This window comes from Arvicanthis niloticus, chromosome 30 (assembly GCF_011762505.2).
Source record: "Arvicanthis niloticus isolate mArvNil1 chromosome 30, mArvNil1.pat.X, whole genome shotgun sequence".
NCBI classification, from domain to species: domain Eukaryota; kingdom Metazoa; phylum Chordata; class Mammalia; order Rodentia; family Muridae; genus Arvicanthis; species Arvicanthis niloticus.
The window spans coordinates 13,821,076-13,840,906 of NC_133438.1; the positions used below are offsets into that span (position 1 = coordinate 13,821,076).

The window sequence follows — 19,831 nt, forward strand, 5'->3', positions numbered from 1 at the left end:
CTCAGACTTGTGAGGATTTGAGAAGCTACTGTGGTGATTGCTGACCACATGGTTAACTACAAAGGGAATTAAATGTGTCTTGTCATGGTCTCTTACCTAAATTATGTTACTGTTTCAGATTACAACATAATTCACTTAAAATCATAACATTGTTATGAAATCAACAAGCGCCAGTGTCACTATTATTATAAATAATTCCAAGCAAAACTTTGGCGTCAAAAAAGAAGCATGGTTAGCATAGTACCTGGAGGTTTGACATAGCAAGATCCCCAGGTGAGACTAGCCTACGCTGCTCAGCAAGAATCCATCTCAAAACAAAACAGTGCATTTAAAAATATTTGTCCTATGGATTCTAGAACTAGCCATTTGTTTGAACTTTGTTATCATTTGGGTAAGTGGTAAGAAAAAAGTCTGAATCAGTTTCTTTCAGTAGAGCTGTAATAAAATAACCAACCTTGGGAGGTCTCACAATTACAGGACTATTTGGTGCACAGCAAGTGCCATGTATTATAAAAAGGTGAGGTCACATCGTACTTAAGAACTGATACTTTTTCGAGCATGTTGTTCCCAAAGGGTTTTTCTCTCTCTCCTCCTCTGTCCGAAATAACAGGAACTATAAAAAATTGTTACATGAACCAGGTGAGATATACCGAAGAGCTGGTAGGCAATTTCTCAACTACTGTCTTTTCTCTGTATATGACATTATGTGTGATAGGAAAAAGACCCTTATTTTGATTTACATTGTACTATAAACCAAAGCAAACGCGTCAAGTTCAGTTTGGCCGGTTTTTGGTTTCAGATCCTAAAATTACTGTGGCTGAACAAGTACACAGAAAATACGGAAAATTCTTTGCCAAACAAGGCTCGCTATACGTTTTACTCATCTTCTCATACTCTTAAAAAATCGAGTTTCTATATGTTTTTTTTTTTTTCTTTTATAACGGAAGCGAAATACACTATAGAGAAGTGGAAACAATACCCTTTGCACTTCAGACTGAGGTTACTGGCAACTCCCAAACCCTTGGGGTCAGTCCTCACATCAGGCAGTTCGCAGGGAACGCCTGCGGCTGCGCTGCTTACGTCATCACGGCTCAACGCACGGGGCGGGGCAAGTCTTACGGCGCCCGCCCTCCGATAGTTTCGGGTTTCGAGGCGGTGCGATCTCGGGTCTCCCTGTCCTAGAATCTGTCCTTGCGCGTGCGCAGACTCGTCGCTAGGAGGGCCAAGCAAGGGCGGCGGCTCCAGGTGCGGCGGCTGCTCCGGTGGCCTTGGCCAGCTCAGCCGATCCTGACGTCGCCTCTCGGCCGCCATGGCTGAGACGCATGCGGGCTTAGTCGGAGAGTCGGATCCGGTCTCTGCGGTCACTGCCAAAGCAGGACCTGAGATGTCCTCGCCTGGGACCTCGGAGTCCGGGGACTATGACAGCAACTGCGTGTTCTGCCGCATTGCGGCGGGTCAGGAACCCGAAACTGAACTCTTTGACTGTGAGGTGGGCGGCGACAGGCCGGGGTGGTGGGGACCCGACCACCAATCCCTGCTCCAAGGCTTGTCTCTGCGCGGACCATCTCAGGGACCCAGAGGTCTCCAGCGGTGCCTTTGCTGTTCAGTGGGGAGAGACAGTAATAGAACCAGGCACTCCCGCCTCCCTCTGCATGCCTTTACCGACACAGCAGCATCCGGTGTCCTTACTTTTATTGTAGGGAGTCTTCCTCTTCTCTAGATGGGAATTTTAAATTATGTATACTTCCAGTATCGTCAGAGAGTGTACAACTTGCAGAAAACAGGACATGGGAGTGGTGAAGAAGTGTGAATTTAGGCTGAAAAATAGGCTGGAATAGGGGTTTGGGACTGGGTCTGAAGTCGAACTGATACAGTTCATAGCTACACCATTGGCAAAAGATCTCTCTTCATCCCTTATCAACTGTGAGGACCTCATGAACTCCTTCCCTTTTCTTTACAAATCTCGACAAACCTGTGCAGATCAAGTGTAGTTAATCATACTTGCTGCGAGTTTGAGAGTGCAACAGACTTGTCATGCCTGGAAATTCCAGAAAACTCTCCCTTTCCCCTGGCTCTAACAATTTTTATATCTCATTATCCCCAATAAGGAGTTACTCTTTTGAGCTCTCTCGACGCTCTCTCTCTCTAGCGACTTACCATCTCGCATTTAAAATTCTCATTACACATATATTCATTGTAAACACAGAAGATGATTGGACTTATATAAGTTGTTGGTGTATAATTATACAAATAAGGGCAAAGGGAATTATTTGATTTTGAATAATCTGGGTTACCAGCATCATGAAGAATTTGTCTGAGAAACCTTTCCAACAAAAGTCAGAGATGATTCTTTGTCTCACAGATGTCTGTATAGTTTTCTTATTATATTTTTCAGAAATCATTTAAACAAAGGGCACAGCACATATTCTCAGCAGGGGGCTTACCAGTACCAAGGGCAGTGTTTTACTCTTTGTGTATGAGTCACCAGTATACATATAATACACAAATACCATGCCTGGTATTCATATTTCATGGTATTGATATGAATTATTTTTAAAGGGCTCTTAGAAGTAGCCCAGTGGTGGTGGTACACACCTTTGATTCCATCACTAAGAAGGCAGAGGCAGGAAGATCTCTGTTGGAGGCCGACCTGGCCTATACAGTGAGTTCCAGGACAGTCAAGGCTACACAAAGAAATCTCTTGAAAAAAAAACAGAAAAAACAACTAGCTAAACAAAACAAAACAAAACAAAACAAAACAAAAAAGGAATGAAAGAAAGGGGGCTCTTGGAAATGAGAAATGAAAAACTGTTTGAGAAACCATAGAAATGTTGCCATGCCTGAGCCCATACTCAGCAATATTAGCTGATTTAACTTCCCTTTTGCTAATTAAAATCGTCAACACCTTAGATACCACGGTGCTAAGATGTTCTTGGAAATGTACTTGCTTGTTTTAGATAGGAAGGAACAGTTACTGGGAAGAAATTGTTGTAGCTATGTAAAAAATATTTTTGAGAATTTTTTTTTTTTTTAAGGAAAATATTGGGAAACAGTAGAAGCAGGTTCTAGAGTAGTCTGTAAAAATCACAACTAAAACAGCATGGTAGGCCATTACACAAGATAGCTTTTCTGCTTCGTGCTTAAAAAGAAGACTATCCTAGAAATAATTTCATAGCTGTGTAGTGATTCTTTACATTCCTTTCGATAGGCATTCAGTACTTTATTGTGTAGTTTTACCAACATTATCGCTGAGTTGGGGACAGTTGTCGTCTTCTCAGTGTTTTGCTCTGGGAAGTTGTACTATAAAGAACAACTGTAGCCGGGCGGTGGTGGCACACGCCTTTAATCCCAGCACTTGGGAGGCAGAGGCAGGCGGATTTCTGAGTTCGAGGCCAGCCTGGTCTACAGAGTGAGTTCCAGGACAGCCAGGGCTACACAGAGAAACCCTGTCTTGAAAAACCAAAAAGGAAAGAAAAAAGAAAAGGTGTGACCAGAGGTGTAGCTCAGTGGCAGAACTTGCCAGGCGTGTAAGCATACTAGGTCCTGGGTCTGATCAAACTAAAACAAAAACAAAGAAAACAAAAATACATGTATGTATACATACAGATAATTTTGTATTTTGGCACTGTATCTTTGGGATTGGATTTTTTTTTTCTTAATAATGGTTGGTTCAGTAGTACAATAGAAGACACTAAGATCACAGGACCGGTTTCAGTATTTTGACAGCTTAGTGGAAATGCAGTTAACAGCTAACTGAATTATCCAGTTCCTTTGGATTTAAATTTAAAAAGTTTATCTGTCATATTGGTTTGTGGTGTATGTGTACATGTGCACATGTAGAAGCCAGAGATGAGTGTTGGCTGTCTCTTTTATTGCTGTTCACCTTATTGCCTTAGACAGAGATGCTCACTGAGCCTGAAGCGTGCAGATTTGGCTAGACTTAGTGGCTGAACAACCCCTCCAGGACCCCACCTCCACCTTCTAGCACTGCTACACAACAGACTCTGTGTGGTGCTGGGTCTGAACTTGGGTTGTCAGCTTTCATCAGGGATTCGTCTCTCCAGCCCAAGGCTTGATGGTTTCTTCTTGACCTTTTCTAAAACATTCCATCGACACCAGTGCTTATGTCTACACTTAGAAAGACCGTAATAAATGGATCAAAATGTAGGCTCTGTGCCTGGTATCTTAGCTAATTAATGGTTAATAGTATGGGTCTGAGGTTCTCATGACACTGAATCCTGATTCCTGGAACACAGAATTGATGGATAACACTGCATCCAGGGAATTTTGCTGAGAAAAACTGTTTATTAATTTAACTTTTAATTTTGAGCAAAAAAACTTAAAGCAAGGATGAGAAAATATATAAATAGTAAAATTTAAAAGTGAGATTTCGGTCTGGAGAGATGGCTCAGCTGTTAAGAGCACTGACTGCTCTTCCAAAGGTCCTGAGTTCAGTTCCCAGAAACTACATGGTGGCTCACGACCATCTGGTGTGTCTGAAGACAGCTGCAGTGTACTCATATACGTTGTTAAAAAACTTAAAAGTAAGATTTCTTTTTTTTTTTTTCTCTGTTCAGGGTTTCCTTTTGTAGCCTAGCCTACAGGCTGTGCTTGAACTGTTTCTATAGACCAGGCTGGCCTGGAATTCACAGAGATCCCCCTGCCTCTGCATTTTGAATGCTGGGATTAAAGATATATACCAGCACTGCCAGGCTAAGAGATTTCTGGCAAGAAAGTTTTAATAAATTTTACTCATAATTCTTCCTTGAAATCAACTTAATATAACAAATGCCTCATGACAGAAGCTAAAGCATATTTTTGTGAATTTAAGTAAGGCACAGTTATAAAATTGCTCATCAGGCCTATATTGTAATGAAAATGCCATCTCCCTGTGCTTAAGTCACAGCACAGCAGAATAATATTGGGAATTTTGTTTTTTTAATTTACTAACCAATATACATCTCTCTTTAGAATGAAGACCTGGTTTGTTTCAGAGATATCAAGCCAGCAGCACGTTATCATTATCTGGTGGTGCCAAAGAAGCATATTGGAAGTTGCAAGGATCTAAACAAAGATCACATAGAAATGGGTAAGATGATAACAGTATTCTTTGTGGCTATATCACATTGAATTCTCTTTAAATATGGCAGTGACAATTAAAAAAGAAAAAAGTCTATTCGAATTATCAAGAAGAAAGTAAGACTTCTTGGAACATTCTATTTAAGAAAACCAAGTAGAAATTTAAAAAAAATGACAGTATACTTTCCATGTATCTGTCATACTGACTTTAATTAGTAACTTGTGGCCATTTGATCTCATATATTAGCCACAGTGGATTTGAAGCAAATTTCAGATGTGAGAATATTTAATTTTTAAAATCTTTTAAGAGGTAATGAATAGTGCCTTATTCTATTTTATTCTGTTTTTTAAGACTGGTCCTCAGTATCTTAGCACTAGCTGGCATAGAACCCACAGAAGCCTCAGAGACTTTGCATGTATGACCATGCCTGGCTTTCCTTTGTACTTTTAAATGATGGTTTTCTTGACTTTGAAATTGAAAGATGCTATGAAAAATTATAAACAAGTTAAGTTGTATTATAACCTTATATTGCCTGATAATTTCAGATGCAGATAAATTAGCACCATAGTTTAGTTACGAGGTCTTTGTTTTGAACTTTTAGCTTCTGAAAGGGAGATTCGAATTTTGTTTCTTTGAGAATTATTCTGTATTACCTACTCAGTGCTTCCTTCAACTTTTTTCTGATACTTTTTTGTAAGACATTTTTTCAGTTTATTCCAGGCCTGTTTCAGTAGCCTTTCTCACCAGGGTCTGGGTTTAGTTGGCAGTACTGTATGGTACTCTATAACAGATAAATCAGAGTAGACTCTTTAGAGGTAAGAAAACTCTTTAGACAACAAATCTTGGTGGTATAGCATTATTCATGAGCTGGTGGGTGACTGAATTACCAGTTTGAAAGTTGATTCTAACTAATAAAAAATTCTTTACTTATTTGTTCTAACCATGTGCTTTACAACATATATTATTTATAAACATATTTATAAACATTATGCTTATAGACATAATATTTACTCTATAGACATAATATTTAGTATTTCTTACTAAAAGTTTTTATTTCTTTGGATATTTACTAGAGATTATATAACCTCTTAGGAAGTTTTATTTTATCTTCAAGGTAGAGGTAACTTCATGGAAATTAGAAGCAATAACTAATTATTATAGCTGGTACATATCAGATGTTATAAATATTGACCCTGGTGTCACTAGGAATTTCATTATCTCATCCTCTCTCTGCTTCTTACGTGAATATTTTCATATCAAAATCTTAAAAGTTGTTGCACTTAACTTTTATGTAATTTATAAAGTGACAAAGCTAATATGTCCATGGAAGGATGTGGTAACAATGTCAACACCTACTATTACTGATACTTAATAGAATCCCACTTTCTTGCAGAGTGCATGGTCTTTAAGAGCATATGTTCACCCAGGTAAAACATACTCTAAGCATCAAAATAAAGTTTGTAGCACTTACTGTGCTTGAAATCTTACAAAATATATTATTTGAAGGCTATGGAATTAAATTAGACATTTAGCATGGCAGTAAATATTTTTATGTTAAACAGACTTATAGTTAAGTAAGTATGTCAAAAAAAGAATTTTTAAATGAAATAACACATTTCTAAGTAAGTTCAAAGTAAATCAAAAAAGAAAATACTCAGTTTATAAGTAAATAAAAAGACATATTAAACATATTAAGATTCATGGAGTATAGCTAAAGTACCTAGAAGGTCATTTGTAGCTTTGGTTGCTAATATGAGAAAGTGAGTCTTTAGGAGCTGGAGAGGCAGCTCAGTAGGTAAGCGTGCTTCCTGCTCTTCCAGAGGGCGAGCACTTCACAATTGCTTACAATTGCCTGTAACTCCAGCTCCAGGAGATCTAGCATTCTCTTCTGGCCTCTGAATGACATTATAACTTTTATTTTTTGTGTATGTGTGTGTCCAAATGTATGTATGTGTACTATGTAAAAGGTCAGAATAGGTGTCATATCCCACAGAACTCGAGTTACAGACAGTTAAAAGTGGCCGTATAGGTGCTGGGAACCAACACACCCACATAACATATACACACATAAATAAAAATAAATCTTTTTTTAAAAAGAGAAGAAAATGAGTTTCAAAATAAGAAACTTGAGTTTCTACTTGAAGATAGCAGAGAATAGGGGCTGGAGAGATGGCCCAGGGGTGAAGGACACTGACTGTTCTCTGAGAGGACATGGGTTTGGTTCCCAGCACCTACACAGCCACTTTTAACTATCTGTAACTCCAGTTCTGTGGGATATGACTCCTATTCCGACCTTTTACATAGTACACATACATACATTTGGACACGCACATACACAAAAAATAAAAGTTATAATTAAAAAATACAATTAAAACATAGGTAAAGATAAAATAAATACCCCAAAGAAGTAAAGTTTTAGTGAGCTTACTGTATACCATAGTATAATATAGTTTCTTTCCTGGTTTACAGTTGAAAGCATGGTAGCTGCCGGAAAAACCATGCTGGAGAGGAATAATTTCACAGACTTCACAGATGTGAGGTATGTTCACTGTGAGTAGAAACTAGCATTCTTAATTTTTCTGAAGTTTGTCTCTCATGAGAAGGGAAGCAGCGGCGGCCGAGTTATGCTTCAGGTGCCATATTCTGCGACGTGAGGAAGAAGTTCATTGATGGTATAAACGTAATAGACCCTTTTTCCATGCCTCAGCATCTACCCAAAACTTCACTTATAGTTTGGACAGACAAGTTTTACATACAATAGGGATGTAAATATTTACATATGTAGAATATGTAAATAGTTCTGTGGGATATGACACCTATTCTGACCTTTTACATAGTACACATACATACATTTGGACACACACATACACAAAAAATAAAAGTTATAATGTCATTCAGAGGCCAGACGAGAATGCTAGATCTCCTGGAGCTGGAGTTACAGGCAATTGTAAGTTAATTACATACAATAGGCATGTAAAACAAGACAAAAAAGTCCTCTCTTTTTGTAGTTCTATATATTAACTCTTATAGAATTTGGTGAACTATATTTACTTCTGCAGACTTACATGGTTTAGAAATACATTGTTGGGAATAAGGAGTTGGTTTGGTGGGCAAGAGTGTAAGCCCAGGGACCCAAGTCTGAGCCTAGAATTCAGGTCAGAGTCCAGCATGGTATAAGTGTACCTGAAGTCAGGATAGGAGCAGAGAGGAGGTTCTGGGGCTTGCTGGCTGCTGGGCTACCTCCAGGTTTAGAGAAAGGTCCTGTCCCAAGATAGACGATCAATTATGACACCCAGCCACAAGTGTACACACGTATACACCATCATCAGGCTTCTAACAGAAAGTTAACTTGAATTTATTGTTTGCTGAACAATTGCTTTTTAAGAATTAAATGCTTTTCTATGTAAAAGAATGAGCTTATAAATGTTTTTTATAAATTAGGAAATTATGGACAAATGTCATCTAAGTTGTTTTAGTATTTAACAAGAACCTTTTCTGATGACAATTTTTTTTTTTTTTTTTTTTTTTTTTTTGGTAATAATTGATATTACTATGGAAATGTTGGTTAGTGTCTGGGTATTGTATTAAAGGCAAAAGCCTGCCATCTACTGGCTATGTCTTATAGTCAACAAACACTGCCTGAATGTCTAGTACATTTGTGTTGAGGGTCATTTACAGGAGCATATCTTTGCAGAATTCTTATTATGGTAAGTACCAAAGTGACTAATAAAAATGCAAGTCAACTTTTTAGAAGTTGCATGAGGCTATCTTTGATAAATGGTGTGAATTGTCTATGAACTTCAGCATGAAGGACTTTGGCAATACTTGTGCATAAAGAAGACAGTAAAAGACCTATGAATGGCAATTCGCTCACCTCTGAATAATTTGCCTCTGACTTGATTTCCATGTGACCTCAGACGCCCTGCGATGAGCCATCAGTATCCTCTTGTGTTTCAGAATGGGCTTCCATGTGCCTCCGTTCTGCTCCATCTCTCATCTGCACCTTCATGTGATGGCACCAGTTAAAGAGTTTGGCTTCTTATCAAAGGTGGTTTACAGGCGGGATTCATACTGGTTTGTCACAGTAAGTAATCCTGTCACAGCAGCGGCATGCAGCAAACTTAAAGTGTTTGTCGCTTCTGTTTTTTTTTTTTTTTTTTTTATTGCACTCGACAAAGAGTTCTATTTGGCTTGACCACTTATCTTAATAACTGCACCCAGAAAACAAACACACACACACACACACACACACACACACACACACACACACACATCTCCAGAAATGTGTGTACATTTATTTATTTTACATTGGTGAATATTGAACCAGATCAACCCCACCTTTACCCCTGAGATGTGTGTTATCCAGATTGTCCTTGAAATTAAGATCTTTCTACCAGTCTCCTGAGGAAGCCGGGATTACAGGCTCATGCTACAATTCCCAGTTCCAAATAATATTTTTAACTTGAGGAATTTTCTTGGCAATCTGATTCTATAGGATGAAAAGCAGGACATATATACAAAAGCAGAGCTTTAAGAATTTAGATCTGGGCTGGGTGGTGGTAGCATATGCCTTTAGTTCCAGCACTTGGGAGGCAGAGGCAGGTGGATCTCTGTGAGTTTGAGGCCAGCTTGGTTTACAGAGTTAATTCCAGGACAGCTAGGGGTACACTAAGAAGTCCTGTCTCAAAAACAAACAAACAAACAAACAAACAAACAAACAAAAAACCAAAATTCACATTAGATATAAATTCTGGCTTTTCTTAGTTGAAAGATCACATACAGATAGTTTTAAAAGCGCATGCTCTTTTTACTTTGCACTACTAGGGGATATAATGCAGTTCAGTATTTTCATATTTCCTCTGCTGGTACACACATGCCGTGTTTTTTTTTACCACATCCCAACCATAGTCATAAGCTTATTATAATCAAAGAACCAACACTGATACATCATCCCTACCCAAGGCGTTAGCTCACTTCAGGTTCCACTCTTCTTGCCATATTTCCTGTAGGTTTGGGTGGATGTCGGCATGTGCCCCCCACTGTAGGTCCACACAGAATCATCACTTCCCGACAAACCCTCTGTGCTCTGCTGTTGGTTGTATTCTCCTTCTCTTCCTTAGCTGCCAGTAATATTTTTAATGTCTCCAAAATTTTCCTTTTCAGAACTTATTTGTTCGCCATCCTTCCTTCTTTCCTTCCTTCCTCTTTTACTGTTTATGTTTTTTTTTGAGACAGGATCTCACTATGTAGCTCCAGCTCTCCTGGATCTTAGACTGGGCTGCCCCCTAACTCATGGATCTGCGCGCCTCTGCAGATCCCTGAGTGCTGGGATTGAGGCATGTGCCACAACACCGGGCCTTCAGAGTTTCTTATAATTGGAACCTCACAGGATATAACACTTTCAGAGTGACTTGTGTCATCTAGTAATATGATCTTGGTTCTTATATATCTAGTTTAAGACATTTTTAATATTGCATTTATTTTTCTTTTCTTGTAGAAGCTTTCTAATATTTAATGTTACTTGGAATCTGCCAGTTTATCTTACTTTTACTTTACTATAATCTATAGAACTATTATATTTTCTTTTTGCAAGATATTTCTAAAACAAAATATGACATTTCTTGCCCTTTGGTGTTACAAGGAAAATTATCTAACAGAGGCACTGATAACTAAATTGAACCATATATTCATGTTTTTTAAATTTATTTTTTTATTACAGGTTGATTATTTTCTTGAAAAGCTAAGAAAATAAAAATGTGAACCATGGACAAGTTGCTTACCGGACTCAGAGGAGCGACTGGTTTTCTCTCACTGAAGGCTAATTGCAGTCTGAAGGGTTGCAGGCTCATTCATAACACGACCACTAAGCAGCCTTACACTTGTTTCTGAATACCTGTTTGCTGATATATGTCATAGTTATCTGAGAATTTCCTCACTGACTTCTTTATTTTAATGTTCATTTATGTAAAGCTTTATGCTTAAGATACTACGCCTAAAAGTCCATTTAATACCAATTCTGCTAATCAAGATGCATCCTATAATTTTTTTTAAAGTTCAAGTTTCATTTATTAATGAATAATAATTTGGGATGAAGAAACTGGCATAAAAATTTTGAACCTTATTACAGTGAAAGAGAAAAATTAGCCATTTTATGAGAGTTCTGTAGTCTTCTACATACATTTTCAAAATAAAGAATACCATGCCACCAATATTGTGTGATCTTGATGATAGATGATATATATGTGTCACTTTTAACTGGTTTTACACACACACACACACACACACACACACTCACACACACACACACATATTAGTTTCCCCTTAGCCATAGGGAAGATATTCTCTGAGTTTCTCAGTGAGTACACATAACCTGGGATAATGCCAAAACCCATAACATATCCTGTGCTTTTTTATTATATGCATACCATAGACAAATAGTTTATAACAAGCATATTAAGAGATTAATGACAACAATGTTAATAAAAGTTATGACAATATACAATTAAAATACTGCCAATGTTCATGATTGCACTTTGTTGCCATATTAAGTTGAATACAGTGAGTCTGATGCTATGACAGTTAACCTAATAACTGAGGTGGGAACTGTGAGTAATATATATAGACTGTGTGGATGGTTCTCATCCCAGGGGTAGAGAGGAATGCTGTGAGATTTCATTTTTCTGTGCAGAATTGCATGTAGTTTACAATATGTGGATTGTTTATTTCTGACACTTTCATTTACTATTTGGTGTTAATCATAGGTAACTAAAACTATAAAAGTTAGGTCACAAAAGGTGAAAGTTTAGACAAGAGGGAACTACTTTAATGTACTTTTAAATGGATGCTTATGATAACCAGCAACATGTTTATCTTAACAAAACTTATGTGCAGTTTTCCCTGTCAGGAGACAAGGAAGAAACACAAATTAGTAATGTACGAAAAGTGACAGAAGTTGTTGTCATATGGTACTTTTTTTATCAAAAGAAAATGAAAGTAAATAGTGGCTAGATCAACTCTTATGAAAAAGACTTGATTTGAAATAGAGACATAAAGAAGTTTACCTTGATAGCATAGTGCTAATACTGTTGGCATATCATTCAGTGACAGTGTTTATTGGGAGTTGTTCTTGAGGTATCAACAGACACAGTAGTGACTGAAGGAGAGCAGGTGGTGAAAGCCAGTTCTACATTGTGCCAATGTCTAGTAGTGTTATGTAACTGTGCAGCAAGAAAGAAGCATAAAGACTAATGCATTATAAAAATCTAAGATTTCTGGCTTTTTTTTTTGATTGTTTATTTTGGCATGTTATTGTGCAATTTTAAATAACACACCACTTATTGTAGTTCTTGGTTATAATATCTATAGTTAAGTGTTGTGTAGTATGATTAAAATTCATTCATTTAGCAAATAGTTTTTAATATTTAATGAGTGCAAAACACTACTGGGATCCAGAGCTAAAAAAATGATTGCTATCAGCCTGCATTCGGTTGCCAATGCTATGAGAGTAAGACAAAAATATTATTAGATTTTAGTGTGTTAAGTGTGGCAATGTTCAGGCAAGTGGCCATGAAATGGAGACCTCTGATGAGAATAGGAAGAGGTAGCACACATTGAAACTCAAGACTCGGTGTTAGACAGACTGGAGGTGGGAAAACTGAGAACCTTGAGTTCTGTTTCCACTGTTAATTCATACAAACTTCTGAGTGTCGGTTTACTCACTAGAAATAGAGAAAAGGGTTATGGGCTCTCAAAAGTAGACGTATAGGTTTACAGCACTGCTTTGTAAAATAGCTTTCTGATTGTTTATATGGCTGACATTTTTTTCTTTACTAGTAAAAATATGATGAACTTTACGAAAAGTGCAACCTTGGAATCTTTTACGCTATGAATTTGCAGTGATGCAATTGGTCACATTAATGATAGTACATGGAATGTGGTTAAGGGGGTTTTCAGATGCCTTTAGAGACCTTTAAAAATGTAATTAGCGGGTTGATTCTGTTTGTGTAGGTTTATATCCTCTTACGGGGGCTCAGTGGGTCTGGTGATTACTGCCAGGTATGAAATCCTGAGGCCCTGGGTTAGAGCTCTGGACCTGTGTGCAGGTGGAACAAGAAAATAAAGGAGTCTACAAAGTTGTCCTCTGACCTGCACACATGACCTCTATGTATTGCTGCCCCCCCCAATACATGACCTGTATGTATTGCACACATACACTGATAACAAAAATAAAATATAAAATCCTTAAAAGAACATTTGTAGTATACACTTTCTTTACTCATAAAGATGAATAGTCAAATTATAATTAAAATCTACTTAGACTTTTAGGTAGTATCCAGTCCTGTGTTATCTATCCATGATGGCACTTCAAAGCTAAGCTAATTAGTAATGTGTCTTATTTACCTTTGTATTGCTATGAAGAAACACAATGACCAAGGCAACCCTTATAAGAGAATACTTTGAGTTGGGGGCTGGTGTACAGTTACAGAGGTTTAGTTGTCAGTGTGGTGGCATGCAGGTAGCTCTGGAGCTGTAGATGAACGCTGCATCCTGATCCATAGGCAGAGAGAGACACTGGGCCTGCAAGGGCTTTGGAAACCTCAGAGCCCATGCCCAGTGCCCAGTGCCACTTCCTCCATCCTTCTTCATTAAGGCCATACCTAGTTTTTCTTTATTTTTTTTTAAGATTTATTTTATGTATATGAGTACATTGTTGCTATCTTCAGACACACCAGAAGAGGGCATCAGAGCCCATTACAGATGGTTGTGAGCCACCATGTGGTTGCTGGGAATTGAACTCAGGACGTCTGGAAGAGCAGTCAGTGCTCTTAACCACTGAGCCATCTCTCCAGCCCCACCTAGTTTTTCTAATCCTTCTCAAACAGTTCTACTCCCTGGTGACTAAGCACTCAGACATGAGTCTGTGGGCATCATTCTTTTTCATGATAATATGTTAAAGAATAGTCAGTTATAGAGTCCAGCAATAACTGCCTACCTATATAAGTTTTCTAGTCAAGTTTCATAAATGCAAATAAAGAGGGATCCTCAACTGGGTGTTGTGCACAGGCCTATAATTTCAACACTTGGGAGGGGGTTGGTGAAGATAGAGTTTGAGGCCAGTCTGGAATACACGAAAAGTAACTTTAGGGCTGAAGAGATGGCTCAGTGGTTAAGAACACTGACTTCTAGAGGTCCAGAGTTCAATTCCCAGCAACCACATGATGGCTCACAACCATCTGTAATGGGATCCGATGCCCCCTTCTGGTGCATCTGAAGAGAGCCATAGTGTACTCATATACCTAAAATAAATAAATATATTTTTTTAAAAAAGTAACTTTAAAGTGTATTTTACTGGATTTTCATTTATGTAGTAGTTTGTAAAAGTGTTCTTGTATTTTAGAGTATTATCCTAACAACTTATCAGCTAAAATAACTTACCCTTTATTATCAGAATGATTTTTATTGTGATGAGGGGGGGGGGGAGAGGAGACGGGTGCGATAGTTTTAAGGATTTGGCTCTTGGGATTATAGTAGTACTCCCTTCAGAGTCAGAACCCAGAAAGGCAAATAGACCCAGCAGAAAGTCCTTGTGGCTGGTTTGTAGCTATTAAACCAGAGAGTGGGGATGTTGGAAAGTCCATCATCTTGGCTACAGGTAATCCCTCCTCACTTCTGAGTAAAGCTTTTGAGGTGTAGCCTGTTTGGGTAGGAGCACCCATAGCCAGGTGAGTGAATCATGGTTCTCTAGAAGAAAACCCAATAAACTCACTGGTTCCTTGGAGTGAACTTTGGTGACACTGTGCCTTGTTTTGTTGTTGAGATTTTAGTAGACATGGTAGCTTACATTTCTCCCCAGTGAAGGATTTTAGCAACATTAACAAAGGCAAATCCCTTTTTTAAAAAGCAGGAATTCTCATTAAAAAACAACAAAAAACCTTTCCCAATGTTATGTCTTGGCCCCACGCAATAAACTATACATTGAAGTTTGAATATTATTATACCCAGTACTTGTAACTGTTATCTGTAGGAGGCAATATTCCAGTTTCTATAAGAAAATTGAAGCCCGCAGATGTTACAAAATTTGCCGAGAGTTTTCAAGAACTGACGGAGGAGTTGGAAGAAACAGTCCAGGTGGAGTATCACGGGGGAACTGCGCGGGATCATCGCAGCCTGCCCCTCAAAACAATGCATCTCTCACAGGGGGAGCATGGCAGGATAACCACAGACAGCACGATCTGGCTCTGCCCCTTCATGGCCCTTCCTAGAAGGGGGTACCTGTCACCGTTCCTGGTCGAGAGCTTCCGTTTCCGGCTCTGGGGTGAGGCTCGGCGGAAACTTGGCTCCAGGGAGGAGGAGGAGGGGGCGGGCCCTTGGAGGGCGCGCAGGCGCACGGTAGCAGCCGCAATGGCGCTCCCGGGCTCCTTGAATCGCTATCTGCTGCTCATGGCACAGGAGCACCTGGAGTTCCGCCTGCCGGTAAGCGATCCTGGGGTGCGGGGCGCAGAGGCTCGCAGTCCGCACGCGCCGGCTTGGGAGTCTCTGCGGGCAGCTGCGCACGCCTGGATTGGGGCGAGGATGAGGCCGCTGGCCGGACCGAGTCCCCAGCAGCCTTTCGCCAGGACCGAGCCTTGCCATTCAGCCCTCTGCACGTGCGCCTGGCGCCGCAGTCAAGCCGGTGAACCTGCGCTCGGTGGAGTGTGAGCGAAGTGTCGAAATAGGTTCAGGCATGGTGTGAGACTCGGGGTGGTACTTGATGAAGTTGGGGGGGGGAAAGCTTTTTATTTACTCCAACAGTTTCTAGAGCGCCCCAAGTCGCGTGCCCAGAACGCTGAGGATGCGCTGACTGACAGGCGGCTCTGCCCTTAAAAGAGCCGAATGTTTACGTAGGCTCAGGGCTAGCAGCCGCAAAAGCATAGTCATAACTTTGTGAAATGCAATGATGGAGGGCACTTTGTGGGAGCCTTTAGAGTATGGGAGCCTTTAAAAAGGGAGTCTTTGTCCATTGATGAATAGGGCATGTTGCCTTTCAGGGTGAGGATGACATGAGCTACAGTATTGGCTCATACAGTATTGGGGGGGTGGCTTTTTTTTTTTTTTCGGGAAGACATATGAGCTACAGTATTAGCTGGACCAAGGAAATACGTACATTAGAAGTGTACACTGTTGTCCATTACTAGTCAGCAGTTAGTTATGTAGCAGAGAGAGAAGTAGGTTGATGGACCAGAGAAAACAGAGTTGAGAACTCAATAGCTTGGAAGAGGATCTCAACAGTTTAAAAAGGGAAGAGGCAGGATTAGATTGTTTTTAAGAGAAAGTAAAACGAAGGACAGACTCGAGGGCAATAAGACTGGAGCTAATAAGAATCTGTTGGAATATTAAGTGATTAAGAAATCTAATCTAGGGTGAGCAATAAGAGAACGGGATAGAGTGGCGGTGTAGGAGAGGAGAGCAAATCTAGATTGCTATAAGCATTTGTCATTGTCCTGCCTAAGAAAACCCGGAAAGGATGAGGTTTCTTTAACTTCGTGTTCAAAAAGTGGTGAGCCACTGGGACTGAAGAGGTGGCTCACTGCTTAAGAATACTCACCGCTCTTCCAGAGGACCAATGCCCAGCACCTGTAGGACACTGCCTACGGCAATTTGTAACTTCAGCTCCAGGCGGGGCCCCACACTTCTGGCCTCCATAGGCACCAGGCCTTCCTTACTTTTGTGAGTGTACCCACAGGTTTAAAAAAAAAAAAAAGTGGTAGGCCAAATACAGATGCTTGGAAGCTCAGACATTAAAGGAAAACAGGAAGGAGAGAAGCAACATGCCAGACATAAGGAGAGAGTGAAGGTTTCACAAGCAGGGATGGGTAGTAGTGAGTGTACATGCTTTGTGGTTAAGATGGAGGTTATGACTCCTGAGGAGATAAAGAACGAGGGAAGGGAAATACGGCAGACTTCTCTCAATCAGAACATAGAAAGGGAGCATACAAGATACAGTTAGGGAGCACTTGGGGAGTAGACCTAAAGAGAGAACTGAGCTTTGGGCGCCAGCATCTTGATTGTTCTACTGTGCTGATCTCTGCATAGGGATATCCTACCCCCTCTGGTAGCTATGGTAACATATGTGTCAAGAATTGGAGAGCCAAAGGGCATGGCAGTATTCACAAGATCTGAACATCAAATTGTAATTGTACTCCATGTTTCATCATGTCTCATATTCCAATCTGTGTTGTAAAAGAGCCCTTGGGCTGTCTTCACTGATGCACTGACAGTCTGCCCTGGTTTATGATTCATCCCCGTGCCGGGATTGAATTTAACCCTCCCTACTTCTCTATACATCTTTTTATTCTATGATATTCATGGCAATTTATTTTCTTTTTTTTTCTTTTCTTTTTTTCTATATTTTATTTACATTTCAGACGCCATCCCCTTTCCACATTTCCCCTCCCTAGAACACCCCTGTCCCATGCCCCCCCTTTCCTTTTTGCTTTTATACAATTTTTTAAAATGTTAATCAAAGGATTTATAAGTTTGGTAATGCTCAATCGGAAGTGTAACCCAATACCCAACCTAGATATATAAACTGTCTTTGACTGGTGGAGACATGTGAACATCTGCCTCCATGCCCCCTCTCTCTTTCTCTCTCTCATCACCTAGCTTCTCCTCTTCTTCATCTTCTCTCCTTGCTCCATCTCTTCCTCTCAATACTCCTTCCCACTTAGCTCCTCCTACATATCAGTCTTCCTGTTAAAGTAGAACTTTTCTCTCAAAATACAGTTAGAGCATACTTATTCCTAATTGTACCAGTGAGGTACAAGGTAGTTCTAATACCCAGTCCATCACTCTGTTGACTAACCAGAAGCTCTGTCATGTCTTCTAAGTAAAACACTTACTTTTGATCCTGGCTTTTTGGCTTTAGAATGAATGTCAGCTGAAAACCATCTACTCAGATCTTTTCTCTCAAAGTAAATAGCCAGGGGCAATTTATTTTCAATCATTCACCCCCAACTAAAACTAATAACCATCTTGTGCAAGAAGTAACTTGATGCATACCCAAAGAGAACTAGACGTGCCATTTGTTGCTCACATCTCTCAATTGTTTGTGATTTGGAGTGGGAAACTTGATAATGGTATTGTTCTCTCCTGATGGCCACTGTCCTGGTATAAAGACCTTCTGGAAGGGAGGCAAAGAGAGTGTTGGCGACCAGCAGCAGGGACACTTAACGTCTTAGTTACTTCCTCATAGGGCCAATGTGGAGGGATAGAATTTACTTGCTGTATCTCATTTAAGCAAACAATTTGTCACTGTGACAAAGCAAAGTACTTGTGCAGTCATTCCATGTTTATCAGTACAAAGAGATTACTTGAAGAATATATACATTCTTTGGTCAAATTTCCTCATGCATGTTACATTTTAATGTTCACTCTGGGCAGGTATGGTGGTGCACTCCTGTAATCTCAACATTTGGCAAGTAGAGCAGGTGAATCAAGAAGGCAAGGCAGACTTGGTTATATGACAGTCTCAAAGACAAACAAACACAGACTATATTAGCTCTTTCTAATTTTATTACTAGTCTGAAAGGTTAACCATGTACTTGTATGTCTCGAACTCACAATTATGCTCCCTAACTAATTATTTTGTTTTCTAACATCTTCAGATTATGTTTAATAATTAATTTTGTTTTTACTAGTTGATTATTTCATTTACTAATCTGTAGCATCGGTAAAAAAATTTTTTTTCACCTTCCCAAATCAGGACAGAACAGTTTCTGATGAAATGTATAACATTCTTTTGCAGCTCATGTATAAAATTTCTTAGAGATTGCTAACCATGGTTTAGGACTATAAACATCTCAGAACTCTATATTCCAATTGCCTGATGCTGATGCCTGTATGCCTCAGGTAGATATCAGCCTACTCTTTTATTTCTGACATTAGACCTGCTTTTCCTAGCAGACTGAGCTTAAAGGGTTTAAAATGCACATTAGTCACTTGTCGGACTTAACTGGAAGGAGCAGAGGTTTGTTTTGACTCACGACTTTGGAGAGTACAGTTGGAGGCATAGTGGAGTGGCTTGGTCTGAGGCAGGGTTATGAGGCAGCTGCATGTTCACTTGACTCATACGAAGAAACACGGAACAGGCTGGAATCATGTGGGAATAATTCTCAAAGCCTGCCTCTTAGTGATGGACTTAGCCAAGGCCTCCTAAAATACTCTCTAGTGTTCAAAGTAGTATTTCAAGCTAAGCACTGACCTGAAAAACATGAGCCCTTGGGGAACATTTCTGCCTCAAACCATAACAAAATGTATTTTCTCTGTTTTCAATACAGGAAATAAAGTCTTTACTGTCACTGTTTGGAGGCCAGTTCATTAACAGTCAGGAAACTTACGGAAAGGTAAGGTAATTTTTTTTTCTTTTTTTTTAAAGGGAATAGGAAGTGGTTTATTTTGGAGCCATCTTGAGTGATGATGGCCTGGGAACACAGATTAACATTACCCTAAATTTTGTGTCCCAATGCAGCAGTTTTCCTGGTTTTACAGAACAAAGAAAGTCATAAACTAAGGTAAGGCTGAAATATGTCCCAATATCCATCAGAGAGGCGGTTATAGCAAGATGTAGGAAGCGACTCTACAGGCCTGAGATGCTAAGGATGACGTTCTCAGCTCTTGCTGGGGGAAGCGTTTTTTATCTATTAGTGCAGTATGCTAGTTTGTACACAGAGGTGGGCTGAAGCTGGCCCAAGGCAGGTCCTACAGTTCTCAGCA

The 19,831-nt window shown here is 39.6% G+C and overlaps 2 protein-coding genes across 5 annotated transcripts in view; both read left to right on the forward strand.

The window, feature by feature from the left end:
* The first annotated feature begins 1,131 nt into the window (after positions 1–1,131).
* On the forward strand, positions 1,132–11,588 carry Hint3 (histidine triad nucleotide binding protein 3). 3 transcript variants are annotated; one of them, XM_076927927.1, is made up of 5 exons: positions 1,132–1,489; positions 4,972–5,089; positions 7,550–7,619; positions 9,038–9,164; positions 10,800–11,588. In XM_076927927.1, exons 1-5 carry the CDS (start codon positions 1,310–1,312, stop codon positions 10,830–10,832), a joined length of 528 nt encoding a protein of 175 aa, XP_076784042.1. In that variant the 5' UTR covers positions 1,132–1,309; the 3' UTR covers positions 10,833–11,588. The 3 variants fall into 3 exon arrangements, 2 of the variants coding, with proteins under 2 accessions (XP_076784042.1, XP_076784043.1); XR_013108251.1 differs by having other exon boundaries at positions 1,173–1,489; positions 8,998–9,164; XM_076927928.1 differs by lacking the exon at positions 10,800–11,588 and having other exon boundaries at positions 1,170–1,489; positions 8,998–9,166.
* A 3,834-nt stretch (positions 11,589–15,422) lies between these two features.
* Positions 15,423–19,831, forward strand: part of Trmt11 (tRNA methyltransferase 11) — a 44,079-nt gene continuing 39,670 nt past the window's right edge. Inside the window, exons 1-2 of one of the 2 annotated variants that reach the window (XM_076927929.1) lie at positions 15,423–15,553; positions 19,396–19,461. In XM_076927929.1, the coding sequence (XP_076784044.1) occupies positions 15,482–15,553; positions 19,396–19,461 (138 nt within the window). In that variant the 5' untranslated portion in view covers positions 15,423–15,481. Of the gene's footprint in view, positions 15,554–19,395; positions 19,462–19,586; positions 19,630–19,831 lie in introns of those variants that run through there. The other variant, XM_076927930.1, reaches the window with a different exon arrangement.